Source organism: Mustela erminea, chromosome 7 (genome assembly GCF_009829155.1).
Source record: "Mustela erminea isolate mMusErm1 chromosome 7, mMusErm1.Pri, whole genome shotgun sequence".
Taxonomy (NCBI): Eukaryota; Metazoa; Chordata; class Mammalia; order Carnivora; family Mustelidae; genus Mustela; species Mustela erminea.
Window position 1 is genome coordinate 14,061,596 of NC_045620.1, and position 16,449 is coordinate 14,078,044.

The 16,449-nt window shown below is 54.1% G+C and overlaps 1 protein-coding gene across 3 annotated transcripts in view; it reads left to right on the forward strand.

Annotated features, from left to right (window-relative positions):
- CDH22 (cadherin 22) overlaps positions 1-16,449 on the forward strand; it is a 120,545-nt gene that overhangs the window by 101,182 nt on the left and 2,914 nt on the right. For all 3 annotated transcript variants that reach the window (XM_032350474.1, XM_032350473.1, XM_032350475.1), the window contains 3 exons: positions 7,961-8,082; positions 8,197-8,314; positions 14,628-14,879. In XM_032350474.1, the coding sequence (XP_032206365.1) occupies positions 7,961-8,082; positions 8,197-8,314; positions 14,628-14,879 (492 nt within the window). The remainder of the gene's footprint in view (positions 1-7,960; positions 8,083-8,196; positions 8,315-14,627; positions 14,880-16,449) is intronic.

The following is a 16,449-nucleotide window of genomic DNA, read 5'->3' on the forward strand; positions in this document are numbered from 1 at the left end:
TCTCGTCCGCATCTGCGCTATTCATACTGAGCCTGGCACTTAGTAGGCGTGTGTAAATCCTTACTGAATGAATGGCTAAAGGGGCTGGCCCACCCGGTTAGGAAAGCAGGGTGGCATGACCGGTGAGAACTGGGATCAGCTGCTCCATTCCCAGCTGTGTGAGCTCGGATAGCTTTCATTGCCTTACTTTTCTCATCTGTAAAATGGCACTGTGTCTGATGGCTGTAAAGATAATAATTTTACGATATCTTTACAATAAGAGCAGCTTTTGTTTATTTGAAGCATACGATATGCCCGACGTCATACCGAAGGTTGTATATAAAGCATCTCATGTCATGTACATTAGAATCTGTGTTTGTACGGTGACTAGCGTGGTTCCTGACCCACGTTATGTGTGATTCATAGCTGAGGGGAGAAGGAACGTCAGAGATGATGGACTCCAGTCCCCATCCCCCCTCCCCACTTTACAGCTGAAGAGACTGAGCCCGAGGAAGGGAAGCAACATGCCCAAGTCCAGCAGTGAGGCTTTATGACTCCCAGTCCAGTGCTCCTTAGGAGGACAATAGGGGTGGGGGTGAGAGCTTGCGGTGGGGTGAGAGACATAGTGCTCAGTTGCCACAAGGACACCCTCCGCCCCCCTCATGTCTGCCCCCAGCTAATGTTTCCGGAGGGCCTCTCTTCACCGCCCATCCCGGGCTGGTGCTGGGCTTGGCTTGGCTTGGCTTGGCAAGGCTTGGCCACTGATCTTGGAGCTCACAGGTAGGCAGGGGAGAGACGCATCGACAGTGGCTCCACAGAGCAGAAGGGGGCAGTGGGCACTCAGGAGGAGCAGGGAGGGACTTGCCCACCCAGAGGGGAAGGAGGCCAAAAATTTTTCCCAGAGGAGGGGACATCTGAATTGGGTCTCAAAGGCTGAGGAAAGGGGGTGGGGTGCTCGAGGCAGAAAGACCCAGAAGCTCAGCTGTCCACTGGCCATTCTGAGAATGGGGAAGCTGGGGGGTGGGGCGGGGCGGGCAGAGGTTAGGGTGGGGGCGGCTGGAGTAGACGGGGTGAGGTGAGCATGGAGATGCCCACTGATCCTCTATAGGAAGGACCTTGGGTGTCCTCTGAGGAGCCAGACGTCTCCTAAAGACAGCAGGGAACCAAGGCAGGTCTTTGAGCAGAAGAGTGACATGGTCTGCTGTGCCATTGCAATGTTCACTTGGGTCGTGGGTGAACAGGAGGGGACTGGCCTGGAGCAGGAGGACACATAGGAGGCTGTCGTGAAGCCTCAGGCTTAGACATGAGCTGGGGGTATCCGAGCAGAGCTAGGACGGGCAGGGAAGCTGAGTGTGGTGCCGTCTGGGGAAGAGGATTGGCCCAGCACTGCCTGGAAGGGGCTGTTTCAAGAGGCACTGAACTTCCCATCAACAGAAGTGTGTAAATGAGGCCGGGGCCCCTCTTGGACTGGGTAACTCCCGGAATCCAGTGCCTGCTGAGTACCTAACAGAGGCTGACCGGAATAAAGCTTTTGTCATGTCCGTGGGGTCTCCAGAGCACAGCCCAGCACAGCCCAGAACATCAGGACCAGCTCAGCCTAGGAAGGAAAACTTTCTCCCCCACCCCATTCCAGAGTTCCTGATTCACCCCGAAGTCCTCCCTTCCCTTTTGGAGGACTACACATACCCCCCTGCAACAAAGTCAATCCTCCAGTCTCCCCTGGGAAGCCAAAGAGATCATCAAAGTCTTGAGACAGAGAAGTATGTACAAACCTCCCACTCCCATTAAAGGTGAGCCGGGATGGGGCATGGGGAGCAAGGAGCCCACTTTTGACAGCCCTGACACCCCTCCCCTGGAGCACCCCCACTTGCTCACCCAGCCCCCTCGCCGGCCTGCCCTCCCTGTCTTGGCCGGCGGGTAATTGGGATGATAAATCTTCCTGCCCAGCTGGCCAGCTCTAATCAGAGCCTGGTGTTTGGATGCAATTTAATTCTCTCTGGAGGGGGAGGGGATGGGGGGACAGGAGAAGAGGGTCCGGCTCAGCTGCCCACCCTCCACTGCAAGTGAGTGGGAAGGAGGGGCCTTCAAGCTCCCCTCTGGCTCTTTCCCTCCCCCCACCCCTGTTCCTTTCTCCAGCAGCCCCCCCTCCCCGCCCTCACCTTTCTTACCCACTCTTACAACCTCCCTTGCCTCTTTCTCTCTGGGCTTCTCTCTCTCTCTCTCTCCTCCCATTTGTTTTACTGATAAGAAAACCTGAGTCCGAAGAGAGAGGCAGGAACAGCATCACACAGCTTGATTCCTTCCCAGATGGAGGGATCCTGGAGGGGGTGCAAACCCCCCCCCCCGGAATCAGTCCATCTGAGGAGGTCTTCGTCTCTCCCTGTGGCATAGTCAGGGATGCCACAGACAATGAAACCCATTCATTCGACGATCTTTATTAAGCACCTACTATGTTCCATGCACATAGCAGGAAACAAAACAGGAATTCTGCTTACTTTCTGGTGGGGGAGGCAGGCAATGAGCACGTTAAGTGAGTCAAAACCTTCAGGGGTGTTGGATGAGTGGTATGGAGAGAAAGCAGGGAAAGGGGTGTCTGAGACCCTTTGGCAAGGGATGGCAAGGGACACATTTAAAGGTCATCAGGGCAGGTTCTCTGAGAAGGCATCTGGGCAATGATCTGAAGGAGAGAATGGAGCAAACTTGGAGAAGAGCTCCAGAGAGGGGTAAGGGTCCAGGCTGGGGAGATCGCTGGAAGATCACGTGCAGCCTGTGAGCACGTGGGACTCTGCTGGTATTCTGATAGCCCAGGACGGACGTAGTCAGGGAAAGCTTCCAGGAGGAGGCGGAGATATTTGTTTGGGACCTGGAGGCAAGTAGGACTGACAGATGAAGATGGCAAGAAAGGCAGTATCACCCGATGATCAGAAACTCCCCCCTTTGGAACCAGACCCAGGTTATTGACCATGTGTTCCCTATGAGACCTTGGGCTAATTTGTTACCTCTCTGAATGGGTTTCCTCCTCAGTAAAATGCCAGTCATCCTAGTCTCCACCTCCCACAATGGTTGACAAGATAAAATGGGCAGCACAGACCCTGGCCCACAGTGCATGCTCCCTAAGTGCTTGCTGATGTCTTTCCGGGAAGGAGTGCCCTTAACAGAGTCACCAGGTCGGCTTCTGCTTCCTCTTCCCTTCCCAGTAGTCCCCAGCCCTCAAGTCCATGGTTGGTTCAGATACCGGATGAGTGCCTGCCGGGGGCTGGGGTCTTCTTTAGAAGGGATGGAGAGTCTCACTATAGACAACCTTCTCCTCTTCGCCTCCGGGATGTTTGCTTATGCTGTTCCCCGGGGCACACTTTCCCTCCCATCCGCATCACGTGATTCCTTCCTAGTTGGATCTCAGTCTAAAGGTCACTCCAGGGAAAATATCCCTGCACCCGCCTGGCTCCTGAACCTTTATCTCTTAGCTCTTATCGGAGTCCTGAGTACTGTCTGTCCCTGCCGCTAGACTGAGAGACCGTGTAGGTCTTGCTCACTGCTATGTCCTTGGCACAAAGAAGGTGCTCAATTCATAGTCGTCAGCAAAACCCAGAAGCCTCAGCTCCAGATGGCTTAGTCCGATCCCATGTCCTTTATGCATAAGGGACTCCGAGGCCCAGAGAAGGAAGGCAACCTGCCCACGGTGCACAGCACCACACCCCACCCAGTCCAGTCTCTTCCCAAGGCTCCCACTGAACAGCCCACCTCCTCGGCCCTGGGGCCCCCCCCGAGCTTCACCGACACCTTCCCGGGCTCCTAGCAAGTTAGCTCAGGGAAGGAGCCCCAGGCCGAAGCACGTTTAATTTTCATCTAGGAACCGGTTAAGGCTGTGGGCCTGCTCAGCTCTGGGCTGTCAATCAGCCTTCCTCAAGGCTGCATCAATTAGTTTAAAAATATTGAATGCAATTTTGCCTGACACAACATATTGCAGCTACTGCAAAATATAATTTATTTTAGAAGAAGAAATAATTAAACTAATTTGCATGTCAGTCAGCTGAACTGAGATGCCAAGAAGGGGGTTGGGACCCATGAAGGACCCAGCCCCGGGAGAGGGCACCTGCTGCCGGGCAGCGGGAAAGGGCTGCTTGGACCTGAGTCCGAGAGTAGTTGGTGCTAATCCCCAGGCAGCAGGAGGGCCTGCTGGCCTTGGATCTAGACCAAGCACTGGCCAGACCAGAGGCAGGAGACCCAGGACCTAACCCAGTTCTGTGCTGACTCCCTTGTAGGTCTGGGCAAGGTCCCGGCCTCTCTGGGCCTCAGTTTTCTCATCTACAAAATGGATTTAACAAGACCTCCTTTACGGATTGTTTTGAGAGTCAAAAGAAAGATTATAGATAAGAAAGTTTGTTATCGATTGGAAAGTCCTGTGCAGGGGTGAAGATTATTTAATTGATGGAGTCTTTGTCTTATCCCAGAAACACTGAAGATGGTAAACTTATGAATTAATTATTAGCAATGATCACAAATGCTGTTAACTGTGATCAGGAGAGGTGTAGAGGAAGTCCACCAGAAGTAAGACAACAGGTTGGACTGGCCCACCTGCCTGTGGTTGGCAACCCTTGCCACATAGTAAATTCCTACAGCCATTAAAAAACCTCAGTGACAGAGCCTTGGGCATCCGTGTGTCTTAAAGGCTTCCCAGGTGCTTCTAATGTGCAGCCAGGCTGGAGGTGGCTGTGATGTCATGGGCACACAGGCTCTGGGGGTTCCAGGCCAGTCCCAAATTCAAGGGTCCCCAGGATCATTTCTGCCGGTAACAACTTGGCAGCAGAGAGGCATATCCCTTCCCTGCTCACTCAGCCGCTCCGCCTCCAGGACCCAGATCCACAGCCACACCAAAGGGTTCAGGGCTTTCCCAGGGGGTGACCTGTAACATTTTTAAGAAGGAGGTAGCGGGGCGCCTGGGTGGCTCAGTTGGTTTGGCGTCTGACTGTTGGTTTCAGCTCAGGTCATGATCTCAGGGTCATGAGATCGAGCCCCACGTCAGACAGACTCTGCTGGGCAAGGAGCCTGCTTGAGATTCTCTCTCTCCCTCTCCCTGGGTCCCACCCTCCCAAAAAATAAAATAAAATAGTAAAAGAGGAGACAGGACAATGACAAAAAGGTGATTATATGGGGTGAAGGATGTGTTAACTAACCTGATTATGGGAAACATCTCACAATATATATGTATATAATAAAATCACCATGTTGCACACCTTAAACTTATACCATGTTATTTATGAGTTCTATCTCAATAAAGCTAGAGATTTAAAAAAAAAAAAAAAGAGCATCGAGAACAGGTCCAACAGATCTTAAAGGAATGGCTCAATAGTGGGGGTCTTGCCAGCAGCGGACCCAGCCCCCCCTCCCCCGCAGCATGTCCCCCTCGGAGGGGCTGGCCCTGCTGTAGGGTTGCCCTTCTGCATGGCACATGGGCCCCTGTGCCCGCCCCCCACCTCAGCCGGGAGAGAGGTGCCTGGTCCTGGCAGTGGGCCTCACCCTCCCCACTTGCCTTCTTCCCAAATGCACCCACCTTCTGTCTGTTTAAGTTCTCCAGCAACACGCTCTTAAAAATAACGGCTTGCCCGGCATTCCCAGTCACGACTCCGATCTCCCGCCCCCAGAAAAGCCCCCTCTAATCACTGAAGCGGCAGATCTGGGTGAGCTGAAAAGATAAGGTGCCCCTGGCTAAGGGGAGCTCCAGAGAGAGGTCGGGGTCTGCGTTAATTAAGGACTTGCCCCCCTCCTTTCCCTGACCCCAGGAGGGGGCTGCACCTACCTCCCGATCTCATTTCTCTTTATCAACACACGAGCAGCTGCGTCGGCCCGCAGTGGCCCCTGAGTTCAGAGAAAGCGGCAGCCGACCAGCCCCATCCCCCCCCCCCAGAACTCATGGGGTTCCTGGCTACTAGAAAGCTTCCAGGCTGCTACCAAAAGAGCTCCCTGCCAGCCAGGCTAGTTCCCCCAGTCACTGTGCTTGGAAGGGAATGGCTTCCTCTCCTAGTCCTTGAGGTCACTGGTGGATAGAGCTTGTCAGCCACAAACTCATGACTAAGATAGCTGAGAGCAGGGCACCAATGAGGACCCAAGAGGTCCGGGAGACAAGGGAAAAGGCCGACATTCAGGGTGCTGCTCAGAGAGGTCCGGCTGGGATGAGGTACCCTTCAATCACTTGAAGTCATTGCTGAAAGGACCCTTCGAGGATGTCTGTTTTGGGTTTTGTTTTGTTTTTTTTTTAAGATTTTATTTATTTATTTGACAGAGAGAGGCACAGCGAGAGAGGGAACACAAGCAGAGAGAGAGAGGGGGCGGGGGGGTGGGGTGGGGAGAAGCAGGCTTCCTGCTGAGCAGGGAGCCTGATGCAGGACTCCTCCCAGGACCCTGAGATCATGACCTGAGCCAAAGGCAGTTGCTTAACGACTGAGCCACCCAGGCCCCAAGGATGTCTATTTATTTAACAAATCCTTATAGAACACTTGCTATGTGTTATAGACACAGTTTTTTTTAGAGAATTTTTAAAACTTTAATAGACATACACACAGTTTAAAAATGCTTTACAGATAGTAACTCAATCTGTCCTCTTAAGCAACCCATCACTAGTAGCTCCATGTTGCTGGAGAGAAAGCAGAGGCACAGAGAGGCCAAGAGACCTGGCATAGACCCCACAGCTCCTAAGTGGCAGAGTTGAGATCGGAACAACTTGGCTCGGAGACTTTACTCTTAATCACTATGCTCTGTTCATTTTCCAGATGTGGGAGGGGATATCAGGGAGGGAGGACCAAACACTGGGTCAAGGACAGAGCCATCCCTGGAACGCAGGCCTCTTTCCGTCTATGTTCTTCTAGTCTTCATTCACGCATTTAACGAATGTATTAGAACCTCTTCTGTGCTGTATCCCACGGTGCTGGGAACCTGGAGATTAATACATCAGGGACCTTGACCTCAAAGATATCACAGGCAGGGGTGTCATGGTTTTGCTGAAGACGCTGGCCAAGACCTACATCCAGTGGACTGGTCTTGCCCTCTCAGGATCAAGTCCTAAAAGAGCAAAGGTCTGAGAGTTCAGTTGCCTGCTGACCGTTCTTTAAAGTTTCTCATGCTCTGTTTCTCTTCTGCAGTGTGGGGGTAGAAATTGAACCCAAGTGCAGGATTTCCATGGGATTCCTGAAATAATGGATGTATGTGCTCTGGGTGTGTTCTGTGCCCTTGACGGTGATGGGATGTTGAGGTTGGGATGTTGATTGACAGCAGGGGTGATGATCATGTTGCCGGAGGTGGGAGCGAGGGGTCCTGATGTGATGGTGACGTGGGTGTTTATGGCGGGGCTAATGGTCATAAGGAGGGGCTGGTAATGATCGTTGTGGTGGAGACAGTGACCACCCCCGTGGGTGATGATGGTGGTGATATTGATGGTGGTGGTGGTGTAAGGCACTGATAGTGATGGCCTTGGTGTTTGTGATAATAGAGATGAGGAGGGTGGTGCCTTGGCTAGGGCAGTGGGGACACCATTATTCTGATGGCGATGGTCATGACGGTGATGGTCTAATGGTGAAGATAGCAGGCTGGTGACGGCGGGAGTGGTGAGGTTGATGGCGGTACTGGTGGTTGTGTTGGTACCAAGATAAGGCTAATGAGGGTAGCGGTGACAGGACTGGTGGCGGTGATGGGGATAGTGTCAGCAATGGTGCTCGGTGGCACTGGGATGGTGGTGGTGGTGACGGTGATGCCAGCGATGGTGTCAGTGATGGTGACACTAGCACTGAGGATGACGGTGATGACCTAATGGTGGCGATGGTGACCCATTCATGCCAGATGTCCTCAGTCCTGATCCTATTACCTGCTGGGTCAACCCACAGATCTCTCAGTGTGACCCCACTGCCTCGCCTTGCCCTCATGGCCAATGGGGGGTTGTCTAGATCTCACGCTTGATGCCTCTCATCCCGTTCCTGTGCTCTCACTGCAGACAATCATGCCCAGCTCTCCCGGGCATCCCTAAGGATCCGAATCCTGGATGTGAACGACAATCCCCCAGAACTGGCCACTCCCTATGAGGCAGCTGTGTGTGAGGACGCCAAGCCAGGACAGGTACCTGGAGGGGCTGGGCAGTGGAGGTTCTTGGAACTGGCCGGGACACCCTCTCCCCAGGTCCAGACTGGGCTTGGCCTCCCATCAGCTCCTTGCCCCATCCTCATCCTTCAGCTTATCCAGACCATCAGCGTGGTGGACAGAGACGAGCCTCAGGGTGGGCACCGCTTCTACTTCCGCCTGGTGCCCGAAGCTCCCAGCAACCCTCACTTCTCCCTGCTTGACATCCAAGGTGAGTTACCTCTGAACTGCCAAATCCTTGGATGAGGAGGGAGCCTCCTCTCCCCTTCCCGTAGTACCGGTGGAGAGACTGAGGCACCCGGAGGGCCAGTGTTGCGTCCAAGATCACAAAGAAAATCTGGGTCAAGCTAGAGCTGTTCCCCAGCCCACTGGCCAAACCCCAGAGAACGAGCTGGGGGCGGCTGGTGGAGTGGAGAGGGGGCACCCCAAGAGAAGAGAATGGAAAGATACAGAGAGGGAACAGATGAGGAGTGGGCGGGCCAGAGTCCTGGGTGGAAAGAGCCCCCGGTCTAACTGAAGATCGAAATAAGTCACATGCACGCACTCCCACCCTGCAGTTTAAAAAGTGCTGTATCCCACTCATGTTTCTCTTTGCGTCCTCACGGCCGCACTCGGAGGTGGTTTTCTTACCCTCCCTATTTTACCCGCAATGAGAAGGAGCCTCTAGGGGGAAAGGGACCCACCCGGGCCATACAAGGAGTCGGTAGCAGGGGTTCCAGTCCACCTGTGTCTCTGATCCAGCATGCCTCCTGCTTTCCCTGGGTCACCACCTTGAAGGTGACTGCCCTGCCCAGCCTGAGCTGATGCCACAGGGAGATGTGCCCTAGCAAGTTCCTCCAGAAGCCAAAGTCTGGGCCTTTGAGGCCTGAACTGGGGGGTGTGCGTGTGAGGGTAGGTGCTCAGTGGACTGGGAGTCAGGGCCCTGGGTCCCAGGCCAGGCTCAGCTGGGGGACTCTCTGTGCAACCCCGGAAAGGTCGGCGCCTCCTAAGCCTCCGTTTTGTCATCTGTAAAATGGGTTAAAAAGGCCCTGCCCCCTGAGCTGGCGAGGTGGCCCCAGCAAGAGGAGGGCTACCTAGGTATATTGTTTGTACATGGAACATGTCATTTCCTGCATTCAGCAATTATTTACTGAAACACAGTGCCCGAGGCATTGTTCTAGGTCCTGAAATGCAGTGGCAAACAAGACAAAATCCCTGCCCTCGTGGAAGCGACGTTCTGGTGAGGGGAGGTAGAAATTAAATAAATGAATCATATGTTGAAGTTGCTAAGTAGCTGGAGGGTAGGTAGATAAGGCAGTCTCAACAAGAGTCTAGATCTGGTTTTGTTCAGCGCTGGGCCCTGAGTGCCTAGAGCAGTGCCTGATACATCGTGGGCGTACCATGAACTTTGTCAAACAAAACAGAGGAAAACAAAGCAGAGTAAGAGTAGGAGCTATTTTAAATAAGGGAGCCTTGGAAGCCCTCTCTGAAGGGATAGTGAATATGAATCTAAAGGAAATTAGAGAGTGAGTCATGCTGATAACTGGACCGAGAATGATCCAGGTGGTGGGAACAGCATGTGCAAAGGCCCTGCAGTGGGCACAGGCCCAGGATGTTCAAAGAACAGCAGGCCTGCATGGTTGGAATGAGTGGATGCCAGGACTAGGAGATCAGGTTATGTTGGTTCTTTCTGACCCTGGAACAGGTCTGGGATCACCCCCAAGACTCTTACAACCCTTCCCTCCAAAAGGAGGGACCTCAGGGGCCTCTGAAGCCAGACCCTCTGTATTTCCAAGAGTCCTATTAAAAATATTTCACAACCAGTGCAGTTCAGCAACCGAAAGGGACGCCGACCATAAATAACCTGGAGCAGGACCCTGGAGCTCCTGCTGTGCCAGGCTTTACCCCCTTAGTGGCTTGATTGTGTCAGAGTTGGGGGTGGGCATGGGGAGAAGGCTGAGGCAGCAGAGAGGGACTTGGGGCACACAGAGACAGAGCTATTTAAACCTTTTTGGAAGCATTTCAATATTTTAACAACTGGTAGTGCCTTGCCCACGCGTTTTTCCAGCAGTATCCTGACTTGGCCCCAGGAGATACAAATAGCCTTAGCTTGACCTCGCCAAGTTCACAAGTCTTTCCAAACTGAGGGGCCTGGAGTTCTGTCCCAACTGCCTCTCTTTGATGGGGAGCTGCCAGGTGCTCCCATCGCTCGTGACTGCCTGGAAGAAGCTCCAGGAGCGAGGGCGGCAGCCGTGTGCTGAGCTCAGCACGGCCGTGGTAGGGCTTCTCCACCAGCCCCCTAGCCCCTTCCCACGGCCTGCCAAGCCCCCTCCTCCTCACCGTATAAATATCCTGGGTGACAAACAGCCACCCCAACCCATCTGTTTCTTTGTACACATTTGTAGCCAGTTTGGAAACGTGATTTATAAATATTGCTTTTGCAGCCAGGGATTGACACTGATGTATGTCAGTGCAGATGGATGGATCCAGTGCTGGGCGCAGATGCTGGGCACAGATCCTGCCTGGGAGGGTGGGGTTAGGGCCCGGGGTGACCAGCGGCTTCCCCAGGTGAAGGCAGCTGCAGCCCGGGAGGGTAGCTCAGGAGGTTCAGAGATGATGCCCAGGGATTCCCTTTCGTCGGGTGGAGGAGAGGCAGGGACCCGAGCTCTCAGAACATACGGCTCCATGACCAAAGACAGCAACCCTGAGAAGCAAACATCTCCTCTCCACCCCTCTGTTCTTGCTTGGGAATTTGAGGCTGAGCCAGAGCCAGCCACTCATTTTTCAAATCTGTCTACTTCTCTGTGCCTCTACTACCACTATCCTCTCCCATCTAAAACACACAATATCTTCCCAACTCATCTTCCACATCCACTCTTGTGTTTTAGATCAGAAGCGCCCTTGCCTAGAATGGAGACTCAGCAAGGGCAGGGACCGTGTCTGTCTTGTTCATTGCTCTAGCCTCAGGGGCTGGGATAATGCTGACATCCAGAGGGTGTGAATGGATGATATGTCGTTTGGTCTCTTCTTTGCTGAAAATCCACCAATCAAAGGCCTCCCACTGCTTTTAAGAAAATAACCCCAATTCCTTACTCTGGCCTCTAAGACTTTCCATGATGACTCCTGCCTCACCCTGCCCCCAGTTTGACCTTGACTCCCTCTAGCCATTACCTTCCTCTGTCCAGTCACAAAGCACTGTTTTAGTTCCTTGAGTAGATGATGCTTCTTCCAACCTCAAGGCCTTTGCATCAGCAGTCCCCTCTCCTTGAACTCATCATTCAGGACTCAGCAATAATACCACTTCTTCCAGGAAGATCTCCCTGACCTCTCAGACTGAGCCAGGTCCTCTGTTAGGTGCTCTTCCTGTACTTTTCCTTCTTAGCACTCACCATGGTTTGTAACTGTAGACTAAATTGTGGATTTATTCAATTAACATTTGTCTCTCACATTAGAATATAAGCTCGGATCCCAGGGCTGTGGTTGGCTTAGCTCTCCACTGTTCTCTCCCTGTGACTAGCATGGTGCCTAGAACATAGTAGTTACTCAATAAAGATTTATTGGATAGGCTGGGTGGAGGATGGATGGGTGGATGGATGGATGATGGGTGGACGGATACATGGAGGATGAATGGGTGAATGGGTGAATGGGTGGATGGGTGGAGGAGGGATGGATGGGTGAATGGATGGGTGGAAGGGTGGATGGAAGGATGGATGGATGGATGGATGGATGGGTGGGTGGGTGGATGGATGGGTGGATGGATGGAAGGATGGATGGAAGGGTGGATGGATGGATGGATGGATGGATGGATGGGTGGATGGATGGATGGATGGATGGATGGAAGGTTGGATGGATGGATGGGTGGATGGAAGGGTGGATGGATGGATGGAAGGGTGGATGGAAGGGTGGATGGATGGATGGAAGGATGGATGGATGGATGGATGGATGGATGGAAGGGTGGATGGATGGATGGGTGGATGGAAGGGTGGATGGATGGATGGAAGGGTGGATGGAAGGGTGGATGGATGGGTGGATGGGTGGATGGATGGATGGATGGACGGATGGATGGGTGGAAGGATGGATGGATGGATGGATGGATGGGTGGATGGATGGATGGAAGGGTGGATGGATGGATGGATGGTGGATGGAAGGATGGGTGGATGGAAGGGTGGATGGATGGGTGGATGAATGGATGATGGGTGGACGGATGGATGGAGGATGAATGGGTGGATGGGTGGATGGGTGGAGGAGGGATGGATGGGTGAATGGATGGGTGGGTGGAGGATGGATGGTGGATGGAGGATGGGTAGAGGGATGGATGGATGGATAAAGGATGGATGGATGGGTGGATGGGTGAATGGGTGGATGGATGGATGTAGGGACGGATGGATGGGCGGAGGATGGATATAGGGATGGGTGGATGGAGGATGGGTGGATGGATGGATGGATGGATAAAGGATGGATGGATGGATGATTTGATGGGTGGATCATTTCACTGGATAAACACAGACAAGTCACTTCTCGCTGAACCTCAATCTCTACATGTATAAAATGGAAAAAAATGTCACAACTATTGGTGGTTGGGACAATTAAACATTACTGTATATTTCAAGCATCCACATAGTCCTTGATGTATGGAAAGCATGCCGTGAGTGCAGAGGAGTCCCACATTACTCCCTTTCCTCCGTCTTGCCCTTGAGTCTCCTTTCCTCCCCTCGGGAGGGCAGATATCTTCACAGCTGGGGTTAATTTACCCTTTGACGGGCAGGCTGGAGTGGAAGCCAGAGCTGGAGCAGCTGACCCAGGACCACCAGTTATGGTTCATTCAAGTGTCATTCTTTAGGCCTGGCTCGGTGCCAGGGCAGAGACGGGCACACGCTCACCTAACGCAACGTGACAAGTGCTCCAGCAGAAGTGTGCGTGGCACCCGCATAGTCAGGGCAGGGAGGGGGACACCATAAATCCCTCCTTCCCAGGGAAGCACAGAAAGGAGGTGACATTTAGCTGGAGTATGACAGATGAGGAATTTGCCCAGGCGGGAAGGCAGGGAGGGTGTTCCCGCTAGTGGGAACGTGGTGAGTTGGGGCAGGGCAGCTGGCGCAGAGAATGGGCCCAGGGTGCAGCACAGGGAGCCTGGGGGTGGAATGAACAGCCGGCATCTATGGAGAATTTCCAGGGCCTGGGACCGATTCGAAGTGTTAGGCATGAATTTCACCATGGAATCCTCACACCGATGTGCTACTTTTTCCTCAGTTACAGATGAGAAAACTGCGGTCCAGAGAAGCTAAGTGAGCTCCCAAGCTCGTAAAGGATTGACTCGGCATAATTTTTTTTTCTTAGCATTTTAATGGAGATTTTCAAATATGCGTAAAAGTAGATAGAGTAACACCATGAAACCGCATGATACTGTCACATGAGCTTTAACCCACAACCAGTCTTGTTTGAGCTCAACCTCTAGTTCGCCTGACAGATGTGTTCAGGGTCACAGGTCAGCTCTTTTCTCCTGCGTTGTGTCCACGATTAGGGGAGACCAGGCACTGAATTGGGTTGGCGGGGGCCACAGAGGCAAGGAAGGATCCAGACTGCCAAAGTCTGAGGTCAGAGAGATTAGCCGGAAGGCTGTGAGTGCAGGAGTGGAACCCAGGAGGGGCTGTGAAGGGTGGGGGCGGCAGCCAGCCAGGCTCTGAGTCCGAGCCTCTACACTGTCAACCATCAAGACGACGGAGGCTCACGGATAGCCTGACCCATACAGGAGAGGGTGGGAGAGGCAGGAACGGCAGGGCAGGTGGGCACCCCCTATCGCAGAAGCCCAGGCTCTGAGAACAGAGAGCCACCTGAGTCCTGCCTGGCATTCCCAGCAACTGGCTGAAGTGGTGTAGTGAGTCTGACTTGTGTTAGTTCACTGTCCTCTCTGCTCACACATGTAGAAAGGAGACCTCGGTGCGCTCGGGTCCCCAGGAGCCATGCCCCAGCCCTCCAGGCTCGGCCTCTTACACTCCCGACAGAAAGCCCCTCTCAGCCAAAGCCAGGTGCCAGAGAAGACACTCCCAGTCTTCTCTGTCACCCAGGACTTGTCAGGGGCCAGGAAGCCACAACCCAAGGAACCCGGGACCCTGGGGTCAGGGTGCATTGGGTAGCTGAGGTGGAACAAAAGAAGGAATGAGGAAAAATATTAACATAGCTGGGGACAGGACCTTGGCCCAGCTGGGGACAGAATCTTGGAAAAGCTGGGGACAGGACCTTGGCACAGCTGGGGACAAAACCTTGGAATAGCTGAAAACAGAATCTTGAGGCAGCTGGGAATAGCATCTTGTGACAGCTAAGGACAGAACTGTGGGCTCCAGGGCTGGGAGGGAACAAGATCCTCAGGCAGCTGGGAGCAGAAGCTGCGGAGATGGGCGAGTAGAGCCCTGGGTCACCCGGGAGGCAGGAGCTTGGGGCAGAGGGAGACAAATTGCGAGGTGGCCTCAGGAGGTGGCCGGGGTAGGGGGAGACTGGCCCGCCCACCCCCACCCCCCGTCACATGCCACCCCCTTTTTCCGGAGCAGACAACACGGCTGCGGTGCACACGCAGCACCTGGGCTTCAACCGGCAGGAGCAGGACGTGTTCTTCCTGCCCATCCTGGTGGTGGACAGCGGGCCGCCCACGCTGAGCAGCACCGGTACACTCACCATCCGCATCTGCGGCTGTGACAGCTCGGGCGCCATCCAGTCCTGCAACACCACGGCCTTCGTCATGGCCGCCACCCTCAGCCCCGGTGCCCTCATCGCCCTCCTGGTCTGTGTCCTCATCCTAGTCGGTGAGTCCCCTTCTCCCCAGAGCCACTCCCCTGCCCTGCTAGCCTTCCCCCTGGGGCCCTGGTGACGCCCGTGGAGCCTCAGCTTCCCTCTTCCATCAGGAAGGTTGGCCTAAATGATGCCCGAGCTTTACGGGGTAGGTCCCAGGACAAGTCTCCTAAGGACAGAGCAGCGCCACTGCCGGCTCAGGGAGCGTCAACCCCACCTGAGACCCCTTGGGTGCTGATGGCCCTCCACACAGCCCAGCCACTCCGTAAGGTTTTAAAAACAAGCATATTATAAGAAAATTCTCTCACGTCCACTGTCCTGTTCTATACTCTATGGAGGACTTTTAGTAAAGTCCTTTTAGTAAAAAAGGGGATCTTTTGACCCTCACAACCCGTAGCCAGGTGTTTCATCCCCATTTTTTAGAGGACCAAAGTGAGGCTCACGGGGGTGAAGTGGCTTGCCTAAAGGTACGTAGTCTTCCAGCTTGAAATCAGGCCTCCGCCCCTTGTGTTCCCTTTAACTACACCAACTGTGATGATTCTCAGCTGGGGAAAACCCTGGGGGCAGCCGGGGCAAAATCTTAAGACATTTGGGGAGTTAACACCTACTCTGGTAGCTACCCCATCAGAAGCCAGATCGAACCCACAAAGTGTCACCAGTGAAGAGGTCAAGTTCTAGGAACTGGATCCAGTGGCCATTGTGCCACCTCCTCTGTCACAGCAGAAAGGCCTCACCTCAGCTCTGGCTGCTGGACTTTAGCAATCAGTCAGAGCTCGGGGAACCCGAGCATGGTCCAGATTGCAGAGAACAGTTCTGCTCCGTTCCCTGGGCGATATCAGCCGCCTGCCCCCCGCCCCTGGCGTGCTGGCCACTGCCCACCCCCCACCGAGAACCTGCCAGTGGCCGAGCTGCACCTCCCTGGGTCCCTGTAGAGGCCCTGGGCAGGCTTCTCCTAGCTGCGAGTTCTGGGCCCCCCTTCCCTCCCCTCCCCAGCCCATGCATGGCTCAGAAACTCTTTTTCCAGAGGGTGCACTTTACAGCGGTTTCATTTTCCAAGGCAGTGCAAACAAATTTCTGCCTAATTGCCCACAAACGAAGAAAGTGCACATCAGTGCTCTAAAGGTGACGGGCGGAATCGCTGATCAGGCCGGGCACATCTGTTGCCCGCCGCCCGCACTCCCCACCATCTGCTCTCTCGGGCATCCCCCTCCACAGCTCCCAGCTTCGGCTCCGGAAGCTGTCCATCCATCTTTCCCACTTCTCTCCTGACACCTCCCCTCCCTCCAGACCTGTTCCCCGGCCCCACCCCCTTCCCTGTCATGTGCCACCTTGTTAGGTCGTGGGCTGGAACCCGGCCCCTTGGCCCCTGCAGCTGGCTCTGGTCGCTGGCCCGGCGGGGAGATGTTAGGAGCAACAAGAAGCACCCAGGGCCCGGCATGGTACCCGGCACGTGTCTCTCCTCCACCCCCTCACCTACCCATTTAATTCTTTCAATGGTTCATCAGCGCCTTATTTATCCGTCCAGCAAGTTCCCCCCAGCCCTCGTACTGAACCATTGTGGGCACTGGGATCCACCCACGAACA